Source organism: Vulpes lagopus, chromosome 7 (genome assembly GCF_018345385.1).
Source record: "Vulpes lagopus strain Blue_001 chromosome 7, ASM1834538v1, whole genome shotgun sequence".
Classification (NCBI taxonomy): domain Eukaryota; kingdom Metazoa; phylum Chordata; class Mammalia; order Carnivora; family Canidae; genus Vulpes; species Vulpes lagopus.
In genome coordinates this window covers 47,392,049-47,419,589 of record NC_054830.1, presented here as the reverse complement: position 1 = coordinate 47,419,589, position 27,541 = coordinate 47,392,049, and the positions used below count along the sequence as shown (strand labels likewise).

General features: G+C 37.0%; 1 protein-coding gene across 7 annotated transcripts in view; it reads right to left on the bottom strand.

Moving 5' to 3' along the window:
- GRM7 (glutamate metabotropic receptor 7) overlaps positions 1–27,541 on the bottom strand; it is an 828,976-nt gene that overhangs the window by 561,084 nt on the left and 240,351 nt on the right. For all 7 annotated transcript variants that reach the window (XR_005989125.1, XR_005989127.1, XR_005989126.1 and 4 more), the window contains exon 2: positions 1,079–1,295. Coding sequence is in view for 4 of the 7 variants with exons in the window: in XM_041764566.1 (XP_041620500.1) it covers positions 1,079–1,295 (217 nt within the window). In the remaining 3 variants the exon portion in view is untranslated. The remainder of the gene's footprint in view (positions 1–1,078; positions 1,296–27,541) is intronic.

Genomic DNA, 27,541 nt, shown 5'->3' with positions numbered 1-27,541 from the left:
TCATGGGATATATATATAAGCCCTGGCTCCCTTCTTTTAGTAGCCATTTGCAGATATACCATCTATACCCTAATGCATTACATGTCTAGGTGCATCTCTAGAATGACAGTCAAATATTCAAAACCATGTCTTCAGGCTTTATGACATGTTTCCTCACGAAAAGGACCTCTGTTTCTATTACCTTGCTTGTGTATTCACCTTTATGGTCAGCTAACTATTCCAGTCAATAACCATTCAGATTAGATGAAATTCTTACAAACCAAACTGAGAACCTAACTTTAGTATTAAGAACTTTACAGGAATATCCAAGCATGCATTTTTTTAAATGTATGTTTACTGTATCCAATATTTCCATATGGGGAAGCCTAAATATTTATTGCCAGAATTCCTAAGTGTGAAGATTTTAATCTCATTTCTCAAAGTCTGTCCAATGAAAACCAGCTGGCCAAGCATTTGAACTCATTAATTCCATTTCGAGCTAAAGAAACTTATAAAATAATCTATTACAAGTGCTACTTAATTGAACTATCTTTCTCAAAATAAAGTTCCAAAGATTATTTGACTAAATACAGTCTACTGTCTAGATAATTTATTTAACTTGGTTTTAGATCATTCAGTCAGAGTGTCACTGTCATTCCTTTTCAAAGCAAAGAGCCACCATGATTAGGGTCTCATGATTCTAAACAATTTGCTCATTTTGGAGAGGGGCAGAGAAGAAGGGCATGTGTGGAGAGGCACATTTATCAATACTGTCTCAGGTTTCTGTGTGCAGGCTGCAATCCACACTATTACTCACTACACAGAAGTAAGATATCAAATTTAGTACATATTCTCTTATTTCCCTTTCTGCTACTAATACTTTAGAGGACTGCTGTTTCACACTTTTGAAAATATTCTCTTCAAAACTGGCAAAGTGTTGTAAATGAAGGCTTTACAGATTTACTTTACAGGCAGTAGGGAATATGAGAGTAGGGATATAGTGATTATCTACAGTGTTGGTTTAATGAAGATTGGAAAGAACACTATAAGCCACAGACATGCAAAGAAGGTCATCTTGACCATTGCAATCTCTTCCTACCTGCCTCTTTGGAAATCTGGGTGAAGGATTCCACACCTTTCTCTCCGTAACTCCCTTCAGATGCGAGGGTAGACACATAATTCCAGCCTAGGGCCTTTACAATATCCACCATAGCCTGAGCTTGGAAGGAGTCAGGTGGGACCACACGGGAGAAGAAGTCATAGCGCCGGTCATCGCTTAACTCAGGTGCCGTTGATGCATAACTGATCTGGGGGATCTGGAAAGAAAAGAAAACACCACATGAGAGAGCACACCACCAGGATGTAAGAGATTCACTTATACTGATGACAATTCACTCACAATACAGGGCTCAAGCTCTAAAGAGGATGCACGTTTTAGTAAACAACCCACTGCAACTCTAACCTACCTAAATGCAACCAACTACTTTCAGATAGCACAGAAAGATGTGCTTTTGTGCCTTGGCCTCTCATTTCCTCTTCAGAAGTAATGAAGATGGTAGGGAATCACATGAGTCATGGTGGTTAGGAGAAAAGAATTTGTAAACATTCTGATAAACAGAATCATGTTTTACTTCCTTTTTTTTTTTTTAAGAATGAATTTATTTATTTATTTATTTATTTATTTATTTATTTATTTATTTGAGAGAGCGAGTGAGCACAAATAGGAGGGAAGAGCAGAAGGAAAGGGAAAAGCAGGCTCCCTGCTGAGTGGGCAGTCCAGGACCCTGGGATCATGACCATGAGCCATAGGCAGACACTTAACAAACTGAGCCAACCAGGTACCCCCATGCTTTATTTCTCAAAAGCAATTAGAAACCACAACAAAAACAATTACCTAGCTGGAGTTTGTATAGAGATTGGCTGACATGGCTCATGAATATTGGTGGATATCATTAGTCATCTAACATTGTTCGAGTACTAATCATCTGTGAGGAAATGTCTAAACAAGCTGCATCCATCATTTCATATATTCTTCACAAGAATATTATGAAATAACACTTTAGAACCAGGCCAGGGGGTTTCTTGCCATAAAGCCTTCACTTCCGCAGTCCCTGCAGTTTGGAGGGTCTTTCTCAAAATTTCCTAAGCCCCTTTTTGGGTGCTGAGAGATGCAGGGCTGTCCTCTACCCTTCATGGGATTCAGCAGATGTCCCAAGGAGCTCTAGAACTTATGCCTGTGAGGATCATCCTAGGGCCCAATAGCAGGGCCTTGATTCCAGGAGAGTAGTCTAACATGTAGATTGCTCCCTTTACCTAGTATAGTACTTGTTTCTTAAGACTATATGAGATTAGGCTTACCTAAAGAGGCCTGACATGCTGATTTTAGCTCAATCAAATTATGTATACCTAAAGAGCCTCCATAAAAAATGTTTGCTTGGGATTCCAAATACCCAAGAGGAAGCCCCAAAGTAGCCACTAGTTAGGATACTGCCTTAGGCCCTAACCTCAAGACCTCTACACAGTTACTATTACCATAGTTCTCCTAACACTAGCATGTAACAGACTATGATTGGTACCATTAATCAGCTGTAAGAATGAGCAATTTCACAAAACTCTGCTTGCGCACTCTCCCAGGCTTTACACTTGCTTTATCATACAGATTTCTCAAGTGTCTAAAAGCCAGTTTTGATCTTTGCTCAAGCCAAGCCTGTCAACTCTGCTCCAAAGATGCCAAAGTTCCACTCACGTTGATTCTTTGAGCCCTGAAAAATCCTACTCAATGTTTACCTATTCCTTTCCTTCCGGTGCAGTTTGCCAAGATAAACCTATTTACTGTTGTTTAAAGCTGGTTACCACCTCTGTAAAGCTCATTTCTCTATCAACTTTTCTTGGCAACATTACTCTAAGTCAGACGGCCCTGAGAGTAGATTGATTACCTACCATGAAGCCCATCCTTGATGCACTTTCTTCCATGACCCTGGGGGCACTGTCACTGATTCAAAGCCCAAAACCAGTGTGAGAAAGCCTCAGTCTCCCTATCAGAAGAAACTCTTTGTGATAGGGGTCATGAGGTGTAGTGGAGATAAAACGGGATTTAGTATTGACAAGATCTGGAATCAAAGCCTGATGCTTCTCTTCATGAATGTTTACTTTGGTGAAGTTATTTTGCCTCAATGAAATATCATTAATAAAAGTTTGTTTTGAGGGATAAGAATAATGATTACACTTTGCTTAGCATAATGCTGGGACAGACTGCTTGATTCACACATGGAGGTAATGATAATCAAAACAGAGAACAGTGTGTGTTTCCTTACAAAGTTTACCCATTCCTCATATTTGAGTTCCCAAGACACATTATTGCAAACATTCCCTTTACTGTCCTAAGGGAAGAACATATTTTTATATATTTCTGTCATCATTGCTTTAGGCATAATCCCTATTATTTATCCAACTTTTTCTTGCTGCCAGTTATGTTCTAAAAGTTTCATATGCAGGAATTTATCTAACCATCAGTAAATATTCTTTATTATATTAAACTATTACTATCTCATTTTACATAAGAGGAAATTGAGACTTGAAAGTAGGATATGACCGTGCCTCAAATCCAAAGTTGTAAGACAGAGAGTAGTACTCACACCTGAAACTGCCCAGTGCGAACTTCTGAACTCTTACCTATGACACTTTGCTGAACTGCTGGTAAAATATTTTAATAAGAATAAAACAAGGAAGGAAAGTAGATTACTGGAGTCCCACAGCATTGACTACAGAGCCACTAAAAGTTTTTTTAGTGATCATTCCTAGACTGTTATTCAAACATTGTATGTAAATGCTTTGTTGAAGCTTATACAAATATCTTAACAGAATGAGCTCCCTATGTTTCATTTATAGTTCCAAGGTTATAAATTTTAGGTAAGGAAAACTTCAACTGAATAAAGACTTCAGGCAGAAAAAAAAGGAAGGGATTAAGGGAGGAATGGAGAGAGAGAGGTGAGGAGTGGGGAGAGAGAGAGACTTTTTCACATAAGAAATAAAAAGGAAAGAAGCCAAGCATGTCAATACATTTCCATCAATTTCAACTTGTGGAAGTGTAAAAGCTGCATGCTGTTGCACAGATGCCTTTGCTGCCAAAATCCCTTTCTACCTTTGAAACTGTGCTAATGAAGATACTTCCAGCCCTCTACTTGAATTTGCATTTACATAGCTGAGATAAAATATCAGAATTGTGAAGCCCTCCCAAACAAGTGTATTTTCTATACTGTGCTCCAAATTCAGTGATGAAAATCTTGGTAAAATAGATTTCTTCCCTCACTACCATGCATCCTTTAAAAGTGGTCACTATCTGCGGTCTGTCTTTTCATTATAAATAAGACATCTCCTGGTTTAAGACTCATATGTATCTTTAGGATCATGCACATATCTTACATACAGTGTAGTTATTTCTACATTATGCATATGTTAGAATAAGGAACGAAAGAACAAATGGATTTCATTTCTGTGATAAAAATATAGCTGCATAAGGACATGCCTCCTTGCAGTAAGAGATGAAAGACTGCAGGAATTTATGTAACCTATGAAATATGATGCTACTTATTTAAGTATCACATTGCATATTTAGTTACTTGTTTTTAAAACAGTGTTTAAGCACACCATGTAATTATTTTGAAGTGTGTGTTATACCTGGTACCTATAACTGGCAAAATTATTATTAGTCATCTTCAGCAATTAGCCTCCACATTCTGCTTGATAGCCTAGCAATACTTTCTCTTCCTGCTATTGAAATCCTCTCTTCTTGCCAGTCTTCGATGGAAATGCAGAATTGATCCTTTGATGAAGAAAATTTAGTGTAGTAATACTTTGGCTGTAGAATAGTAGATATTTCGTCTCTCTTTGAGAATTCCCTTCTCTGATTAAAAAATAATAATAATAGGCATTTTTAAAAATTTTATTTATTGGGGCACCTGGGTGACTCAGTTGGTTAAGCATCTGCCTTGGGCTCAGGTCATGGTCCCCGGGTCCTGGGATCAAGCCCCGCTTCAGGCTCCCTGCTCAGTGGGGAGTCTGCTTCTCCCTCTCCCTCTATCTTTCCCCTGGCTTCTGTGTCTATGCTATCTCTCATTCACTCTCTCCAAAATAAATAAATACAATCTTTTTTAAAAAAAACTCTATTTATTTATTTGGATAAATAATAAGGAGGGGGTGGGTGAGGAGCAGAGGAAAAAGGGACAAGCAGGTTCCCCACTGAGCAGGGAGCCAGGACTTTGGGCTAGATCCCAGGACCCCGAGATCACGACCGAAGCCAAAAGCAGAGGTTTAATTGACTGAGTCATCCAGGCACCCTGAGCATTTTTAATCTTTATCAGAGGACTTAATTTTCATCTTCTTTTATTACTCTCTACTATTCATAAAAATTTGTCTATCACATAAACATGGTTTTTGTTAATGATGAGTCTCAAATAGGATTAAAGACATTTATAATCCATTGTAATTGTTTAGAATGAGTCTGTACTTTTCCTTAGAAATGTATATTTCTTTGTGAAAAATAGAGAAACAAAAAGAAGAAAATAACTTTAATGCCTTCATCCCTGTTAACATTTTTTCTCTTTATCATTTTTGTGTGTGCATGTGGGTATGCACATATATATTAAAAACTATGCAATTGTGAATCTCAATTTCTTCTCCTCCCACCCTTCCCTGTCCTTTCATTTCACTTTCTCTCTCTCTCATATTGCATAATATGCCTAGCTAAACCTCACCTAAACCTAATGTTCATTGTTAAATGTTTAAACATTTTTCAAGTTTTTGCCACTAGAAAAAAAAAAAAGAAGAAGAATCTTCAAAGTTAATTCTGTGTAGATGTCCGAGTATTTTCTTAAAATTTTGTTCAAGCCTCTATCCCCACCAATGTGACAGGAATATTTGAGGTTTACATTTAAATATTTCCCTACATGGAAATTAGTTGGGATTATTATGAAGGTAGACCAACAATCTACAGTGACTTCTCTCAAATGGTTAACTACTTGCCCCAGCACCATATATTAAATAATTAATCATTCTTTACTGATGGGAAAGACCATCTCTTGTCACATATTAAATTTTTAAATATCCTTGGATCTTTGGGGTGTATTCTCTACTATCTCACTTTCTTTCTTCCAAGTCTAGGGAGAGTTACTATTTTATTTCTTGTAAGTGTAGAGTATTTAGGGCTGTATTAGTTGGAATGTATCCTCTCTTCATAGTTTTTCTTTTAAAAATGGCCACAGGCAATCACACATGTTTAATTTTCTAGCTGAAATTTTAGCATAATTTTTTCAAGTTTCTAATAAAGTTCCATTAAGGTTTTGATGAGAATTATATTTATAAATTAATTTGGGAAGAATTGATACATTTACAATATTTTATTTTCCCCTGTGGGAAAATAATTATCTTCATCCATTCTATTGTTCATTCTTTTCTCTTAGTAAAATTTTATGATTGCGTCCATGTAGGCCTTGCACACTGTTAACTTTATTTCTAGATAATTGGTATTAACTTTATTTCTAGATAATTGTTATTTTTATTGCATTATGAATGATATAACATTTTCATTTTGTTTTCTATTTATTGCTGGTATATGAGAATCTATTAATTTTGTATATTTACTTTGTGACTTACACCCCTGTTAAAATTCTTATTAGTTTTAATAGCTTTCAGTTTATTTCCTTGGGATTTTCAGGTAAGGAAGTCATATTATAAAAATTAATTTAGTTTTATTTTCTAATTACATCAGCTAGAATATCCAGGAAAACAAAAATGATAGTGGCGAAAATAGCTTTCCTTTTTCACATTTCTCAACAGTGAGCATTTAAAGTCAACTAGTACTTATTCTTATTTCTTATATTGAAAAAATGTAGTCAAATGAAGAATTCAGACTATCAGTTAAAATCTTATTTTGCAAAAAAAAAAAAAAAAAGAAATAAAACAGTCTTTAGCTAGAACTAATAGTATTCTGTCTTCAAAGAGTTGAAAAAGACCCTCCACCAAGGGTCTTTTTTTTTTTTTTTTTTTTTTTTTTTTTTTATGATAGTCACAGAGAGAGAAAGAGAGAGAGGCAGAGGGAGAAGCAGGCTCCATGCACCGGGAGCCTGATGTGGGATTCGATCCCGGGTCTCCAGGATCGCGCCCTGGGCCAAAGGCAGGCGCCAAACCGCTGCGCCACCCAGGGATCCCTCCACCAAGGGTCTTTTTCAAAGAAAATCTCAGTTTCTCCAATTATTTCACCCAAGGTATGAATCAGGTGACAATAATCACAAGATAGCAACTAGTTTCAAGTAATCAAGTTTTTGAGCAGTTCACACCTGAAAATTGTCATTGGAAAGCTATGTAGAAGCTAACTTTCTTGACCTTTTTTAAATATTACAAAGCAAACAGAATAAAAACAGCAATAAACCCATCATTCTGTTTATCCCTTCTCTCCTTTCTCAAGGAGAACTTAACCCCATGGAGAGCAAGGACCTTGTTCCTCATTTTATCCCCACTGGATAGCACTGTGAATGAGTAAGCCAGCAAATGAATGAAATAGAATAATCCCAAGAAAACAGAAACCCTTATCTTCTCTGTTGGTATGGTCCAAGGGACCCATAGGAATTGGAAATCATCCCTCCCTTGGGGACCCATGACTGGCAGTTTTAGGCATGGAAGCAAATGCTTTCTTTTGCACTTTTTTTTTCCTCCCTTGGCACACTATTCTCTAAGATTTCCTTCCTCATCACTGGAATGTAGGACAAGCTGACATTGATCGGGGGTTCAAAGGTAAAGGGACCTAAGGAATCATTTAGAACTGTTCATTCTGTTTTTTTTTTTTTTCTCTTAGGCCCAAGATTTGATAACTCTGGGCACCTCTGGCAGTGCCCAGAGTTCAGTCTAACTCTGCAAAATACACTTAAATTTATCATTTTAAATAGGGTCATTCTGCCCTGCTGTCTCCTTAGCTTCTCTCCTTTCCACAACCAGGCTTGGATGTCAGATGCAAGAAGCAATTAGTGTTTGGCATCCCAGGTCCTTGGTTCTAGTTAAATGCCTTTGCTTTATGTTAACATTGCCATTATCAAATTAAAATAGAGGGAAAAAGAAGGAATACATTAAACAAGTCTACAAAAAATAATTCTATGTCATGTTTAATAGAAAATCAAATGAGTGTGTGATGCACTTTCACTTTTCAAGTGTTGACAAGATTGAACTCCACATTTAATTTCATTCCATAATTACTACAAAGTCAAATACTTCTAGGCAAAGGGATCTCTTGGGCTTAGAATCAACACCCCTTTAAGCATCACTTTAGTGTCTGTATCTGCCAAAATAACTGAAGACCCAAGTCCAGATTTGGACTAGATTACATTAATATAAATAATTTTTAAATCCAAATTGTTACCACTACTCCAACACAAACTTGATTCTCTTCAAAATAAATTCCTATTCTTATTCCTATTCAATATTTACAAAAATAGAAGAACCATTTCACTTATTTAGAAAAAAATGGAAGCCCTGAACTTGGTTTAATGCATTTTGAATTCCTTCGTCTTTATATTAGAAGGAAAATGCCTCTGACTGGGAACTTCTTATTTTTGTAAAAGTGAATGAAGTGTATGGCTCCATGTTCCTGGGAATCTTCACAGCTAGGAAAGGAAATTCAAAATGTACTAATGCTTGTTCCAGAGGGCAGTTTCCACAAAACTTGTAAAATGCAGTTTTTGAAAGTATCATGTGCAATTAAGGTAATGCTTCAGTGTACCTGTTGAGATATTAATGAACTCCCAGTGGGGCATTATTAAGTTCACAGTTAGCAGTAATTTCACTCTTAGTTCTTATTAAGCTTTATTGATATGGATCCCCAAAAAAGGGAAAAGGAAAGAATAACCCTTTCAGGTTCATTCTTTGAAGCATCATTCTCTTCAATTTATACTTATTTCTTCCCTTGATAATATCTCAGCTTGAATTAGGATGGCTGGACTTCAATACTGATTTTTAATAGTATTTATTTATTTCAAAGTACTGAATAATGATTAAAAACTTTCAATTTGTCTAAAATCTGGAGTTTCACTCAACTTTAAATTACTCATGACAGAGATTATCATCAAGTATTGCAGCTCTTTTTTCCTTCATCTTTCATTTCTTTAATTGCATAAAACCAAACACCTTCAACATTCTATGAGTGGTAATAACCATCTTGAGAACTGTGGAGTTCAATGTGTGGATTGCAAGTCAAATTTGTATAATATATGTTACAAAAAATGTATCTGTTATTGATTTTATTACTATTGCTTTATTGAATCTCTTTATATACTGGGCTTTTAGATGTGTGATACTTTACGTATATAACCTCATGAATTTTTGCAGCAACCTTTAATACGTAAAATATTACCATCATAAACATTGTTTTGCCTTCTTATCTCTAACTTTCTAAAGTTGATGTAAAAATGACTGTATTTCAGAATCCAGATGTTGACACATGTGACCAAACAGAATATAGGATTCTTATAGCCACAAAGTTGACTGAAGGGGAACAACATGATCCAGTCTAGACCAATGTAAATAAGTGAGATGCAATATCAAGGCAAAATGGGGCGACCTAATATTTTACACCTCTCATAGTTGGCAGATGTTAGCAGTGGTTATGAGATGCCCTTGAAACTTTTCTATGTCATTTAGAACATGCTTTTCCACTGCATTTTAAATTCAAGTGTTCGAATAATCTTCAAACTCTATCTTGACACAAGTTCCTCCAACATTCAAGATTTTTGTAAGGCAGTTCATGCTCTTTTTCCTTCAGATAATGCCTTGAAGTTTTAAGTAACTCTGGACCAAGCTGGTCTACATTTTCGTGGGACTCAGTGTTTGGTTCTATGATGGACTTTCATTTTAAAATCATCTAAATCTAGAAAATGTTTATTGATTTAGTAATTCCTGAGTCTTCTCCACTCTCATCTTCAAGTCATCCAACCACCTTCCCAGCCATGTTCTGAGTGGGAACCCTATTTTATATACACATGAAAGCATCAAAGTAGGGGAGGAATAGGATTTACATTGGAGCCTCTCCTTATTTTTCTACCTATTTTCTATATTCACTGCCTTCACTGCACTACCATGGATGTACACAACAACTACATGGATGCAACAAGGCGATGATGTTTTCTTAGGGGTCCTGAGACCATCATAATTTTGTCCAAGTCACATCCTTAACATCCTGATTCAAAAATGGGTGTATAAAGTGCAGGGGCAGGAGGGAAACAAAACAAGTCTATCCACATTTCTTATGAACCATAAAAATTCAAGAGTGGGGCACCTGGTGGCTCAGTCGACTAAGCAACCAGCATTTCATTTTAGCTCAGGTCATGATCTCAGGGTCCTGAGATGGAGCCCCATATCAGACTCCAAGCTCAGTGGGGAGTCTGTCTGAGATTCTCTCAGTCCATCTCCCTCTGCCCTTCCCCCCGGCTAAAATAAATAAATAAATCTTTTTAAGAAATCAAGAGTAAACTGGGAGTTTTAGACAGTTAATAGCAACCAAAATAGCAATAATACATGTAATTCCCATCAAGCTAGATAAGCTCTCCATGGTTATTCTTGTATCCATAAAATAGGGTTAATCAAATGAGCCCAAGTTACATCACAAGGTAAAGGTGAAATTATTTACAAAACAAAAATTTTACATGTCATACCTGGCATACAATGCTGTTTTGTCTGCTGGTATTTGCTTAAAGAAGCATCTTACTTACAAGTGTGTCTGGAGATGCATGTGTAGGTAACATACAAATAGGCTCTCTGAGGATGCCTGCAGATCAGAGAAACATCTCCACCCATATCTCCATAGCATTCAGTGACAAAGTACAATGGAGACCTCCCTGCTATCCCTGACCTGGCACCATAGAAATCATCAGCATACTTTACTAGAGAAATAGAAGAAAATGGGGGCGCGGGGAGTGATTTTTATAACCTTTCAGGGTTCTTCCTGATTCTACATGTCTATGAGTTACCTCTGGCCAATATTCCTGCAAACAACCATATATTAAGAAAAAACAAGGATGCGTGGGAGGCTCAGTGATTAAGCATCTGCCTCAGGGCATGACCCCAGGGTTCCAAGATCTGGTCCCACACTGGGCTCCCCACAGCAAGCCTGCTTCTCCCTCTCTGCCTATGTCTCTGCCTCTCTATGTGTCTCTCATGAATTTAAAAAAAAAAAAAAAAAGGTGGGGCTCCCTGGGTGGCTCAGTGGTTTAGTACCATCTTTAGCCCAGGGTGTGATCCTGGAGTCCCAGGATCAAGTCCCACATTGGGCTCCTTGCATGGAGCCTGCTTCTCCCTCTGCCTGTGTTTCTGCCTCTCTCTCTCTCTCTCTCTCTCTCTGTGTGTCTCTCATAAATAAATAAATAAAATCTTAAAAAAAAAAAGGTAACCAAAGTTAAGTGTTACTTTAACATTTTTCATGTTTATTAGATATGATCCTAGATCTCTTTCAGGCCATGAGAGCCAGTCTTATGCCTAGAGTTTGGTTTACCAAACACCAGAGGCCAACTTTTGAGGTATTCCGCTAGCAATATAAATGTCAAATCTCTGTAAGACAGGGTTCCTTGACCTTGCTGCTATTGACTTCTGGGATCAGATAATCCTGTGGTGTGGTAGGGGGAGGGAATGTCCTGTGCAGTGTAAAATGGTTAGTAACATCTCTAACCTCTGTCACTAAGTGCCAGTAGCACAACCTGCATTTGTCACAGTCAAAAATGACTGCAGACAACACAAAATATCCCAGCCTGTGTATGTGTGTGCTGGTGAGTACGGGGGAGGGGGTACAGGGGATTGCAAAATTGCTTCAGTTGAACCAGTTGAGGTTTGTCTGTGGAAAAGGACAACTGCGGTTATAGCACTATGGTCACACAATAAAAATGAAGAGATACTTTTAATGTCTTGTAAACTCAGCTTTACGTATTTTCCCTTCTTACTTGCCAAGCTTTCCCAATTATCAAAGCTCTGTGCATTTCCCTGTCACCGTCAGTTATCTGGTCTCTTAATAGAATGCACAGAGACAAGCTACTGAAATGCTCAGTCCTTCACATGGACACAGCCAGGAACTTCTTAAAGTGAAGAAGAGGGGCACCTGGAGGCTCAGTCAGTTAAGCATCTGCCTTGAGTTCAAGTCATGATCCCATAGTCCTGAGATTAAGTCCCACACTGGTCTCACTCCTCTGTGGAAAACCCTCTTCTCCCTCTCCTGGGACTGTCACTCCCCTTGCTTGTGTGTGCAGGCTCTCTCTCAGTCTCTTTCTCTCTCTCTCTCTGTCAAATAAATAAATAAAATCTTTTTTAAAAAATGTGAAGAAGAAAGTAAGACAAAAACCAAACTTATTTTCTCTCTGAGAACCATTGCTATCTTTATAATTATTATATAGTTCAACAAAATAGAGTATTGAAAATAGAGTATCACGGTTAATTAAATATTATAGCACACTATGTGCCACGGTCTATATGAATTTCAGTTTTCAAAAAGTTAGGGCATAATGAAGTGCACTAAACAGAAATGCTACTGAACAAGATACAATCTTTGCTTAATGATTCAGAAGCCACTTTCAGGCTCTGGCAGTGCTGTAGGTATATTAATTCTCATTGTATAATACTACAGATGTAGATGTTCCAGAAGGTGAAGTTAAATCTGTGCTGATACTTTGATTCCCTGAAAGAGGCTTACTTGACAAAAATTCCTTATTTACTTTTTTTCTCTTCTACAAGGGAGGAAAAGCTATGCTGTTTTGCTGTTTATTTTAGCTTTCATATTTTGAGTAAACAAGAATTTATTAATACAAATAGGGTGATTCATAAGATTCCTGTGAGATAAATAAATATCATTTAATTCAGGTAATATGATACTATACTGGTACTATGTGACCAGATCTTTTTTTTTTTTAATTTTTAAATTTAGGAACTGTAGAAAAAAGGATTAATGAGATAGACCAGCTTTAGAGGTATGATGATTTATTATGTAAATACACTTGAAACCACTTTGGTGGGGGAAACTGGTCTAAATGAAATACTGAAAGGTCACTGAGGAGAACACATCTATTTAAATTGGAAATTTGGAGAAGATATGACCAAGACCTGTTGTTTAAACTAATTGGAGGACAAGAGGCAGATATATCCCAGCAATGGAGCAAAAGAAAGGGTTTCCTGGGAAAAAGAATGGTGAAAACAATGCATAGAGTAAGACATGTTTTTGTTTTTTTATAAGAAAGCAAAGGAATTTGTATGGCTTGAGGGCAGAATTCATAATTCCACTTGCTTTACAGCTGGAGAAAAGATAGGGCATAAGGATGAGATAAAATGAATACCTATCTAAATTTATCTTGTTTCTTCTAACAATAACTCTTACACACTAATAAAATATACAGAATCTTTCTAACAACTATTATTGCACTCTTGGAAGAATAGGGTAATACAAAAGGAGAAATCCAGCGTTACCAAGTCTCAGGTACCTGCAATGTAGTAACTGAGATGTTCCTTTAATCAACAATGAGTCAGATAGAGAAAGTGTCATTGATTTTTCAACAAGGTCTCTGTGACAAGAATTTTTCATGATTTCACCTAACACCTATTCCCTGTTGTTCAGAGAAATGAGGAATTTGGTCACTTTGTTAATAGGTATCTCTCCCAGCTATAGATCTCAAGGGTTGGTAGAAGCAGCCAAGGTAAGCATTTGTCTATTTTTTTCTTTCTAGTCCTTCCTCCTGGTTCCTGGATCGACATGGAAGAATAGAAAAGGGAAAACAAAAGGTAAAGATTCTGAAAGGGTAAAGTTCAGCCAGAGGTCCAAAATGTTGGTGAAGTTCATCCAGGGTTAATAGGTCTCTATATAATTTTTAAATATTTGAATTTATATTGAACAGGACTGTAAGCTATAAATAAGTGGAGCTTGTACTGGTTTCTGCACTAATATCTTTCTTTGACCCAGACATCTCCCTCTGGAAAGAAAATTACCGCATCCATCTTTATGTTATCTTCAGTTTGGGGGACCTGGAACCAGGAGCCTATTTCTTGGTTAAGCATGTGTGATAAAATACCTTCTGCAAAATTTCCAAAATATTTCACAGGCTGAAATAGCCTGGTAAGTTCTCTTCACTGCACATTGTTGGAAATATTGATTTGTTCCAGAATTTACCATTTTTAATATTCCTTCCCTGGAACTTCTGCTATCACATCACCTGCCACCATATCATCATCCAATTACCATGATTACATATATTCTTACATGTAATTATATTTTAGGTTGACTGCTTCCTGTGGAGATTGAGGAAGAAAGAGAATATCACCAATGGCAGCACCACAGGTGGATTTTAACAAGGTTGCTTCAGGAAAGATTTGACACCCCTCCATAATGCATGGATTCCTATTAGAGGCAAGTCTTGGCTGCATGTGGGCATCATATGCTCTTCCCGATCTTGTTCTTCAGATGCCAGGTTCCAAATGGCCAAGGATATGATGCTAGAACTAATGGAATCAGATCTCTACTTAAAAAAAAAAAATGCTATTCCAGCAATGTAATTTATGAAAAGTCACCCTGTCACAGGGTTATGAGAAATTATTAGAATCACATCTTTTGACTAGTTCCTACAAGTGATGTTTCAAAAATCCATACTGTTTTAAGTGTTCAGTCCCTCTGTATGTTACATTTCAAAATAGAACAACTCATTTTGGCTTTTATGCAATGCCAGTTATGAATTGGTTTGTTTCAAAAATGGAAAACTCAAAATAATAGTTACTCAAAAACATGTTTATTTCTCTCTCATATACAATAAGTTGCTAGGTAAACAGCCCAGAGCTGGAATGACGGTCCCGTTGTCACGAGGTCTACCATATAGCATGTCAATTCTATCTTCAACATCACCTATGATTTCAAATGCTATCAAAGCTCTAGCAAGGATAGACTCACTTGAGACAACAATATGAGAGATCTGGAAAAAGACAAACGGGCACATTTTCCAGGGGGATGAAGTCCTTCTAAGGCACCTTCCCAATCTTGCACATAACATCTCCACTTACATGTTTTTGTCCAAAATAGTCTCATGGTCACATCTAGTTACAAGAAAATATTCTTTTAATGTAGTCTTTCAGCCATGTACATTGTCATCTCAAATAATACTGAGGTTTATTACTAAGGAAGAAGAAGGAATATAGACAGAGTCTATATTCTTGAATCTTGAAGGATGGATGAGTCAGCCATCTGCATTTCTAGGCCAGAGGACTGGTAAGTAGATACAGTTGACAATTTAGGTCTGATTAAATTGATCTCCAAAACAGTTGTGGACAAGACAAAGTCGTAGTCAAAATTAATTAACCATATATGGACCAGAGGTTATAAAAAAATGTTGGGAGTACATTTCTACTAACATTATCCTACAATGACCTCCAAATACTATTCCTATTTCCATGAAAACATTCCATACACTAAATTGATGTGTTTTAATGGCATGGCCTTTATAATTTCCCAATTTTCCTGCTAGAAACATCCATGAAAGTTCACCAAAAATTTCCAATCTTCTCCTACCCAAGACTCTTTTTAAATGTTTTTAATATAAGCAAGTGTAACATTCATTCGAAGAAAAATTTCATTTTGTTTTCTCTTCAGCTTAAAGGCAACTTTGTGCTTATTTATGGGCTCTTTTTTGCCATAATGATCCTCCATGGATTGCAAAGATAGCTCCTTTAACCTATTGTGCTTTGAGTAATTAATAAGTTATAATTCTTGATTTCTGTGCTACCAAGGGCAGGAAAACAGCTATAGCTGTAAACCATCATCCCAAATGAAGAAACCATGAGATTCAGTGTCATCATTTTCAGCCCGTGCATCATGGAGCAATGAGTTACAGATATTAGGTGTCAGGTTTTCAGCAGTCAGACTCTCACACATGTTTATATTCATACATAGAAAGCAAAATAAAATTAATAAAAAAGATAATTTCCCAGCTGAAAGTAAAGCTTCAAACTTCAAGCAAAGCTATGAAGATGCATTTCATTTCTTATAGTGAATAAATATACTTTTTTTTAAAAGTCGCAATCAAATTTTAAATGAAAAAAAAAAATTTTAAATGAAACTCAAGTAAGTCATTTTTTTGAAAGTTGAAGAACTACTATGCCAAGTAGAAAATTTCTTCTACTTTCTATCAGATAGTGATCATTTTGTTTTACGTATGCCAGATTTGTTGAAAGCAAAGAATCCCATACATGTATTTAATTTTGACTTCTTCTAGTCTCCCCCTAGCCATCTTTCACCTTTATCTCTCTAAAATTACATTGTGTGTGCTCCTACTTAAAAGAATCCTCTTTACCCAGGCTGGCATTATTATACCTCAAAGAAAAAGTTCTGTTTTCATTCTGATCTAATCTATCTCCACAGCAAAATCAATAAGCATATTAAGGAGCTCTGGCTTCCCCACCTCTGGTAGAAAACTTTACAGATTTGAAAATTGGTCATTTGGATTAGGCAAATGATATAGGAAGTACCAAAAATGTGAGAAAATTGCAAGATAGTTTCTCTTAGGTTTTAGAATAAATTACTTGTATATTTCCCATTTATGTATGTGCCCACGTATGTATAGTATAAATAATGTTTACTATCATTACTCTGTAGATATTACTAATTACAAATACTACATATCACCTATGATTTAAGAATACATCGTTCTAGTTAGTATTAAGAAAATTAAAACTAAAAACCTGCATCTATCCAAGGGAATATTCTAACTAGAGGCTTTCCACTAACACCGGAGTAGAATGCAGCAGTGACTCTAATTTGTCTGAGGAGATGCCACACTGTTACTAGAGCTAGATGCTCTGATCTATTTTCTTTGTAGTGATGGTTTCTTGATCGGTTGTGTTCACCTAACACTTCACCGGAGCCATCCTGTGGAAGATGTCAGGCACGCAAAGAGATATAATCTCTCTTTAGGCATTTAGTGGGGAGACAACTGTGACCTTATAAATATACAGTAAAGGAGTCTGCTCTCTAGAAATGCAAATAAAAGAGTATCTTTCCCAAATATTACCTTCCACCTACTCAGTAAAATGCCAGTTTTGGGTAATTTCCCAAGTAACATCACTTTTTTTCCCAGTGAAGTGATAACTCCTTCTAAGATTATTATGAAGCCAATTCAGCATAGCTTGTGGCTGCTGACCACTGTCCACCTTCACATAGCTTCTTTGAAGTAGCACGTTTAGATAATTGAGGTTTACTTAATTATTAAAAGAGAACGGTGTGCATCTTGCTCCCAGTATCTGAGAAACAGTGTCCCGGTGCATTATTTAAAAGATTTTTATTTATTTTAGGGAGGGAGAGAGAGTGGGAGGGAGGGAAAGAACGAGAGAGAAAAAAATGAGTGGGGGCAGGGACAGAAAGAAAGAATCTCAGCCAGACTCTCTGCTGAGCGTGGAACCCAAGGAGGGGCTTGATCTCAATACCAAGGAGATCATGACTTGAGTCGAAGCCAAGAGTCTGGTTCCTAACCCAATGAGCCACGCAGGTGCCCATGCTTTTTTTTTTTTTTTTTTTTTAAGACAAAGTACAAGTAGCCTGACCATGAGAAAAAATGAAAGAAAGTTGCAGAGGTGAGAGACAGAAAGAGATATGCTGATGGTGGGAAATGAAGAGATTGACAGATAATAAACAAGACAGAAGAAAAGAGAGGTAGAGGAGGGGGAGAGACAGAGGAGGCAGTAGCTCAAATTTTGTTTTAAACAGACAGCACCTTTTATCTTGGAATGTTGAACTTTTTCTGAATTAAGGACTCTTCGAAGTTTCCCATGATGCAAACAGTAATTACCTCAGTTTCCCTCCAAACTCCACGTAATCCTGGAAAAAGTGGAAGGTTATGTGTGAAACAAAACACTGACAAGCCAGATGGCCAGGCATGTCTAAGCCTGATCATTTTTCGACCACCAAACCACACACCCATCAAAGTTGACTAACTACCAGGGTTTAATATGTGACTAGTGGTTTCCTACAGCAATTTAAAATAAGCTATGCTGTCTAGAGCATGGTAATTAAAACATCAGGGCAATTTTAATTCATTGCTCTCCATCTGAGTGTCACACTTTTGACCTCCACTGGCTACTTAAAAATGGGAGTTTGAGTGCAGAGTTACAGTAATAGATGGCGCTTTCAGAAAGGTAATTTCAAATCTTAACAAAGTACCAGAGCACCAGCCTATTCTGGGATAGAAATCATCGAACCCATCATTAGTCAAGTTCACTTAAGGCTAGAGGCAATTTGAAGCACCTGCGTAACCTTCCCAAATAGCACATCTTCACCACCGGCCAGCACCTTTGAGCTATTTCCAGCGTGACTTTCTTTCCTCGGCTCCCAGGCTGTCCTGATCCTGTCTGCTTGGCGGCAGTAAAAGAGATTCTGTTTTTCCCTTCTCCTATTTCCTGACACTGCACAGAACAAATTATAATTAGGAAACCACCTGAGGGGAAGGTGACAATTCAGATGTCAATTTTCATGGATAAATCCCATTTCTAACGACACAAAGAAGGCAAGCCTCTCACCCTCAAAATAGATACTTAGGGGATGCTGCTGTTAGATGGTTCACTGCCCTGAGAAGGAAGCAATCACAAAGATGACAGCAACTACAACAACAGAGATGTGAACAAAAAAAAGTACCCTCTCACTATAAATATTTTCACTGCCAACAAGTTTCATAAAGTGCTATGGAGTGACGCGAAACAGCCATGTTGCAAAGCACCCCTAGGAAGGCTAACTAAAAGCTCTCCTATCAGCATGTTGAATGCAGCCCAACAGAGCACTCAGAGATAAATGAGTGCAAGTGTTCAAAAGGCAGAAAATAAGCAAATGTGTAGCTTGCGGTGGGAATATTTATTCAACCCAGCCTCATGTGAGATTTTAGCTCAGAATGGATTAAGGAGATGTTATAACCTTATCTTTAATCACGTGGATGCAAGCTCTAAAAATCTGTTAGCCAAATGGATTTTTTTTTTAAATCTCAGATTAATTTTTCCTACAACAGGCTATCTTCATTTTACACATGCTCCACGAAAATCAACCCAGAAAGTGAAACACATATGCCAAGGGTAGGATGAGACCAAAAATGAAGGAAATATTAGAAGTAAAAAAAGGACATTAACCTTAGGCTTGCATGATAAGTCTCAGATACAAAAGCCATTGTTAGTCTATGGGACTGAAACATGGGTATATCATATTATTATCTTAAAATATTATCTTTCTCTTGGACCCATTTTGCTTTCTCTTCACAAAAGTTTTTCATTCTGAGGGGAAAGAGCCCTGAAGAGAAGTGGGGCTATTAACAAATGACTGCACCACTTCCCTGTTATTAAGGGAAAGTATAGTTGGTGTGATTGAGTAATTGGAGAAGCTTAATATTGCTAGTGTCTTCTGTGGCAAAGTAATCAATAGCTTATTAATTACTAGATAATTTTAAACAAAATTTTTCTGGGTTTACCAGGTTCCAAATCTGGTACCCATCACTTCCCATCCCAGTCTGGGTTTATCCATTTAAGTCTAGATTACTATAGCTCTCCTCTATAGAGCAAAAGGCTATGCACTACCTACCACATTTCTTCAAATCTAAGGCTTCTATACCTTACATTTTAACTTTCCTTAAGTTGGAATGTTTTGTCAATCATGAAGTTGTCAGAATCAGAGAATACTGTTACTGGTTAGTTTATAACTCCTGATTTAATAGTATATTTTTCTTCAATTAAACCCTTAAAACGCCATAAAAACAATAGTATCCATGGCAGCTCCGTCGCAAGTGATTATGTACTACAATGGGATGAGCTGTAGCAGAATTGGGGTATGGGGAAAGGGAAAAAGTGACAAAACTTGCTGGATTGGAACAGGCAATAGGTCAAGATAAGGGCAGGGCACTAGGGAGAAGACTGGGCCCAGGATACAATCCATTCTGAATGGACCGTGAATATACTCAAAGTAGAACTGAGTGAAATGGAGACCCCCAAACTTGGGGCCAGTGGGGCAAGGATAACACATTGATCTGCAAGAATTGGTGACTAGGTCAAAGGACCAGCAAATAAGATTTAAGTGGCCAAGATAGATAGATTTTATCAAGGGAGCAAAGGAGGCTTCAGTACAAAGGCATTTCTATTGTTTTAGAGGCACAGGGAGATCCAGGAAGCACTGATCCCCAAAGTTGATGATGAATTACTGAAAAGTCCCATAGCAGTGGGCAGTGGATGAATCAGAAAGATAATCCCTACTGTTGTGCATTCTACAATGAAGCATCTTACTTCCTTAAGAAGAGTGTATGACAGTCATTCAGTTACGGTAATTGGCACACCACTCTTCAAATATGCCAACTCCCCTAAGTCATTGGTCGTCCTCATCTAAGCAGCTAGAAGAAAGAACAGAAAAATCTGTATAAGCATTCCTGGCAAACATTACTATAATGATAAACAGAAGAAAAAAATTAACTATTATTATTTTTAGTTTCAGGTGTACAATGATTGAATAACTCTATACATTACTCAGTACTCATTTTAATGGAGGTGGAAGAGGAAAGAAATGAAAAGAACACAAGATGGGCAAATCATTTGTGCGAATCATGCATTCACCACTGACATATTCAAAGATGAGATGTTTCTGATTATAGTGATTCTGATTTACCAATTCACTTTGAGCCACGGTGCATAATTTCCATATGTGTCCCAACAGGGAAAATGGAACCTTTTCAAAAATTCCCAGGGATGCTTTTTTTTTATAGCTACTAAGTTGTTTCTACTGCTGATATTCAAGGTTAAACAGATGCCCCTCCTCACGATAAAATCCTTGCTAAGAGCTTATTAGTTGCTTTCAGTATTTGATTTACTTAGACTTAAAAGCTAACTATTATTTTTGAAAAGTAATGTGTACCTAATGGCAGGTATCTACCCTGGCAGATGTTTGCTAAATAACATGTGCTAGATGCATAAAATGTTCTCTTACTATTTTCAATGATTTAAAATCTTAGCACCAAAATATCTTTTGCTCACGAGCACTTTCAATGTAGAATAAAAGTTAAATAATTATTGTATAGGCAAGTCAGCAATGGTTTTCAAGGCATTTTACTACCATTTTCTATAAAAGTCATATTGGTAAAATATTTAGTTTTACAAAATCAGTTTACATAATTCAAAGAGCTAATTACATTAAAATAAAGATAATATTTTGATTAATTCTTAATATGTGTCTTAACAGTCATTTTATCTTTCAGGAAAAAAAGATTTCTTTTTTTTTAATCTGTGTTTTGACAACTTATAAGTTTACTATATACAGTATTCAGCACACTTTAAGTCATTAGTTAGCCTTCAAAATTTATGTAATTTGTGTTTATGTCTTTTTACTTTTTTAGTCAGGATAAAGAACTTTAAGTTTTGGGCAAAAGGCAGTAAATATAACATCATATTGCAGAAATACCTGCCAAAATGTCTGCAAAAAGTTTGCTACACCTCATTTCCCAGCCATGTATACCCACATCTATTTAGGACCCATTTCTTATCACACTCAGGTTAACCAATATGGGTAAGTAACCGTATTGGTACTGTTTTCAGCATCACCCATAAATTCTATCTCTGCTCCCTCATCAGTCTTTATGATCTCTATGCTGTGATAGATTCATGCAGCCTTATGTTCATAGATATCCAATGCATGTTCAGTAGCTCTTTGCGATAGATTGTCCTTTCACTGAGACTTGGTAGGAGATAAGAAAGAATCAGAAACAGGAGGAAAAGTGAATTGTGTTGAAGTGTTTGTGGTAAGAGTCTCTGGGAAGCTCAACCTATATCTAAATTTGGTAGTTTCTACAGACTGAATGCTTGTGTTCTTCCCAAAAGTCATATGTTGAAATCCTGACCCCCAACAACATAGTATTAGGGTTTGGGGCCTTTGCGAGATAATTAGGTCATGATGGCAGGGCTCTCATGAATGAGACTCGTGCTCTTGTAAAGGAGACTCTAGAGAGCTTCCGTGCCCCCTCTTCCATGTGGTGACACAGCACAGCTATCTAGAACAAGGAAGTAGGCCCTCAAACCTGATAGCACCTTGATCTTGAATTTTTCAGTCTCCAATATGGTGGGAAATATTTTTATTTGTAAGCTGCCTAGTCTATGGTATTGTTATAGGAGCCCAAATAGACTAAGACAGTACTTAGATACACAAGAATGGGTCATAGGTTTTTTAAAGAGTGTATTTAAGTGACCTCAAGAAGGTATTCACAAATTCGTTAATAAATCGACTGTGTTACAGTATGATAAATATAATTCTATAAAATGGATGGATGGATGGATGGATGGATGGATGGATGGAAAACCACACAGATAATCTAAAACTATAGCAAAGGTCAAATGGTTCTTCCTTCTATATGTCCAGCTAGGACACATGGTCATTTAGTCACTTCCTTTTAGTGAAATCTGCCATAGTGTACAATGAATTTTGGGCTGAGCCCAAATAAGTATTATGGCAGTAGCAGAAAGACCTGATGATAATACTCTCTACTTATGGCTTAACTCAGGAAATACTTTTTGAGATCTGTATGTGTCAGGAACCCTGCTAGGGCTTGGAGTATGTGATGGCTAAGGGGCTTAATATGTAGCTTTGGAGAGACAAAAAAGTCACAATAAAAAAGCATGATAAGTGTTGTGATTCAGTAAAGGGCAGGATGTCAATGGAGGCAGAGTAAAGAGTACATAAGCTGTGACACAGCTTGACAACAATGTTAAGATTTTCTTCTATTTAAGTTTTATAATTCCAACTGTTTGAACAAATAAAAAATATATTCTAGAAAGTTATATAGGTAGCCTTACTGTGGCCTATGGGTAAAACTAGCTCTAGAAATGCAGGGTGTTATAAGTGTTTTTTCTTTCTTTCTTTCTTAATTTCTTTCTTTCTTTCTTTCTTTCTTTCTTTCTTTCTTTCTTTCTTTTTTTTTGAGAAGGTAGATAGTGAAGGGCAAGGAGTGGGGGCAGAGGGAGGAGGAGAAAGAAAGAATGGAAAGAATATTAAACAGGTCCCACAGTCAGCAGGGAGCCTAATGTGGAGCTCAATCCCACAACCCTGAGATCATGACTGGAGCCAAAATCAGGAGTCAGGTGTGTAACCAACTAAGTCACCCAAATGCCCCTACCAGAATTTCAATGTCATGGATCAAATAAATAGTTTCGTTCCAAAAAGTTTATGGATTTGAGATTTTGGTTGGTTTTAGCAATGGGAAATAGCCTTTAGTCCACATATGTTGTTGAAATTGTTCATATATTTAATGTAACTTTTTTTTTTTGCAATACATCTAAATACATACAGTGGAATCCTGATATAATCTTGTAAATTTGCCCATGGAGTTGATTGTTGCATAGATCTTATGTTTCCACAATACTACAAATGCGTAATAGAAAATGTTTTTTTTTTAAGATTTTATTTATTCATGAGAAACACACACACACAGAGAGAGAGAGAGAGAGAGAGAGAATGGCAGAGAGAGAAGCAGGCTCCATGCAGAAAAGCCGGACGTGGGACTCGATCCCGGGACTCCAGGATCACGTCCTGGGCCAGAAGGCAGGCGCTTAACCTCTGAGCCACCCAGGGATCCCCTAGAAAATGTTTAGTATCAAAGGGTATTAGTCACTTCTATAGCAAGATATGTATATTGTGCAATCATCTAGGAAACATTAAAATTAATATTGACTATCATTGTGATGAAGAATGAGTACCAAAATCTTTCCAGCTTTTTACTCCCTAAACATGCTCTGCCAATTAAGATAGAGTTGGACAACTATATTCCAATGCAAGATGTGGGAGCTTAAGATCTTAGAAATGCAGAACTCAAGTCTGTATGAAAATCTCAATTTTTCAACATTTCACTCAGAGGTTTTTGTTTTTGTTACAGTTTCTCTGGCACATGAATATTTCAGTCACTGCGTGTATCAGCTTTCTGCAGCTCTCATGGTTTGCTTCCCCCCTTTCTTCCTATTTTCCTCCAGTGCTAAGTAACTCAGAGGTCTTCAGTGTTCTTAAACATTATCACAGATTTTTTGTGCTTGTTTATTTCATATCTTATGTGCCTGGGATTTATTTACAAAACTGAGGGTGGGGAGGATAATAAAAGTCATCATTCACTACCTTAATTAAAGACTGTCCTCTCTAGATAAACTTACAAGGAAAAAAAACATGCTAAATGAAAAGAAGACAAATGTCATATAAACACATTTTATAATGGAAGGAAATGAGCAATGTAAATCAGGTGCACCCATAATTTTGAAATGTGAGCTGGTCACCTTCTCGGATACTGACCTGATTGTGCTCTACTTGGAATAAATCTAATCTGAATTAATCTACAAAATAATGAAACTGTGTTTGTGTATAGTTACCTAATTCCTGATTCTGAAATAGAGGAAAAGCGCAAACAAACAATTAGGCTAATCCTTTAATATACAGGATTTGGCATAAGATGTGTGACTACAAGGAAGTATCCAATCCTGGATTATAGATGTTAGGGCATATTTCAACTGATCCAAAATATTCGCTTTGTAGCTCAAGTATCTAATAATGGGGAACACTGCAAAGTATATATTTGACAACTAATAGTTTTTTGTTTTGATAGAGCACTTTGTGAGGTTTTAAAGTTGCCACCAGTGTCGTCATGTACGTGAAATACCACTGACTGCAGTCATCCAGGCAAGAAGAGCTACTATTACCCAGTAAGTACACAATTTCAAGTCAAATATGTTTAGGAAAATCATCATGTGATGTCTTTCAAGAGGCCAGTTTTGAAACGTTTTAGGGAGATAAAAAGAAATTATGGAGAAAATCCATCCCTAAAAATGAGAATACATCATATGGAAAAATGATTTGGGGATTTGTAAGAACATGTGAGAGGATGTTATGCAAACTTATACATGGCTCTGGACTGCCAGAATAATCTATTCGGTCAAGTGCACACACACATGCACACACATGGTTTCTAGTTACAGATAAACACTAAGGAAAAAGTGGAAAATTTAACATTTTTTAATGAGAATTTAGTAGGAAAGTTGCTTCTAGGTTTTAAAGCTGAGAAATTGCAATGTTAATTGTTATTTGGGGAGAAAAGAGGAGAGATTAAATATTATCATAAATTTGATACTTCCAAGATATGAGTATAAATTCCTAGGTAGGATGCAATGTACATGTGCACAGATTTGGGGAGTGAGGCATGTGGATAATATTCTTGTGATTTAAATCAAACAAACAAACAAACAACCCACCTCATTTACTTTTTAATTGTGTTTTAAAATCAAAAAAGCCAAAAACTACCTCTAGGAAGTTCCAAAGGAACTGGCTCATTACCTTCAGGTAGGGTAGCACAGAAACCACTTGGGAAAATGGGAGTTTTAGAAGAGAAGAATCAGCTTTTCTTCATTCTCTTGTTTTCATTTATTTTTTAAATAGGAATTGTAAGGATTAAACTGGTCTGATATCAAAATTATATAGAATGTCACTTAATGCTATATCAAAAGCAAACTATTGTTCTCTGTAGTTTATATTTTATGGGAGATTAAAATTTATTCCTTATCTCAAAAAGTTTTTTTATAGATAATTATGCATAAGGAAAATACTTTTTCCCTTTGACAGAAACATTTCCTCTTGTTTGCAATCCATGGTGATAGTTAAGTTTCTTTCCTATACTGGATGGTTATTATGAGGACCAGGATTTTCTGGGATCTGACTGAGGGAGATTCAGAACCATCCTACAGCTCTGCAGATGACAAGAAACTGAAGTTTTAGCTTTAGGAAAGAAAGACGTTATTCCTGGGTAATTTCTATGAGTCTGGCATTTGAGAAACTCATTTTCTTTCTAGCACAAACATGTAAGTAACGACAAGGCTTTAGTTTAACATTTCATCACTGAGGTCCGGAGTAACCAAGGATATGTCCAACTTCACAACAGCTGTAAGGGTGAAACTAGGATTTCTTATATGAACTATTGTCTTTCCTCTTTTTTATTTTATTTATTTGACAAAGAGAGAGAGAGAGAGAGCACAAGCAGGAGAAGTAGCAGAGGTAGAGGGAGAAGCAGATTCCCTACTGAGCAGGAAGGATGATGCGCAGCTTGATTCCAGGACCCTGGGGTCATGACCTGATCCAAAGGCAGATGCTCAACCAACTGAGCCACCCAGGTACCCTTGTCTTTCCTCTTTTGGCTCTGAAATGGTGAAATAACTGCCTAAGGGAAGATGAGGACAACTGGTAGTGGTGCTGGACTCGGTATCAAGTCCTTGGATGCCTGGAAAGCCTGTAGCATTAGAGTCTGGCTTAGGCCACCCTGATGAAGGAATCAGATACCACCTTCCACCTAGAGCAAGTGCTACAAGAAAAGGATGTTTTCTTATGTGGTCCATGGATGCAGAGATGCAAGTGGGTTATCACTTGGTTCTGAGGAACAGAAGGTCAAAGTCTTGGTTCAGAATTTTACTGAGACCAGTGATTCACAGGCCAAGAATTGTGATGTTATTTGCTCTTTCCAGATACTGTTAGAAAAGACAGGGAAGGGGAAAAGATCGGGCACTTTGACTTGAACTTGTTCCTTCCACATCTGAGCTATGTGATGGTGAAGATCTCAGGGGAAGTGTCCACTACAGCATCATCTCGAAACACGTGATTCTTTTCCTTGCGAGGCTATCATTGTGGTGTTCTTCCCCATTCCCTACTGGATTTCAAGGTCTTTCAGGACAGGGGCTTATCCCTCCCTGTATTCCCAGAGCTGATCAGGCTGCCTGGCATGTGAAAATAAAAGTGTCCGTCCCCCATTACTATCCTACCTACTCCTAATCCCTTCTTACAGATTTCCCTTTACGTGCAAAGAATCAAATTGCTTGAGCCAAAGCTTTATTCCCCAATATGGGTTGAAGCCTTGAACTTATAAAGTGGTCAGATGTTGCTGGGTAAGGCAAATTATCCATTTCCACAATCACAAGCAATTGAAATTTTAAACACTTAGGAAGAACCCATTTATGGCCCAATTCCTTTTTCAAAAGGTACCCAAGGTAGGAGTATTATGCTGTGTTGATGATGTTATTTTACAGCAAAATAAACCTTGACATTTTTTAAAGGAGGAAATAAAATAGAGCTTATCTGAAAAGAGAAGATTTGGATTTTGCTCCCAATGACCAAAGTCTGCAAAGTACAATAACCTGTGGTAGAATTATTTTTTCTTGGCACCATTCCAAGTCATCTCTTTTCTATTTGCTCCAGAAGGTATTGCTTTCTTATATTAGGAAAGGAACCATATCGCTTCTTAACAAATGCAATGGTGGTCCACTTTTTTAAAATATATAAACAGAAATAGAAAGGGATCATGGTAAAGCACCTAACGCTCCAGAGGAAGAGCACCTAGATTCAAATTTGTAGCTTCCCGCATCTCCCTGTGCCTCAGTTCCCTCATCTGCATAAGGGCACGATGGCAGGTTGTTATATGTAGTCAAAGAGCAGATACAAGCTACGTTTCTAGAATAGTGCCTGGCTCATAAAATGGCCTTACATCAA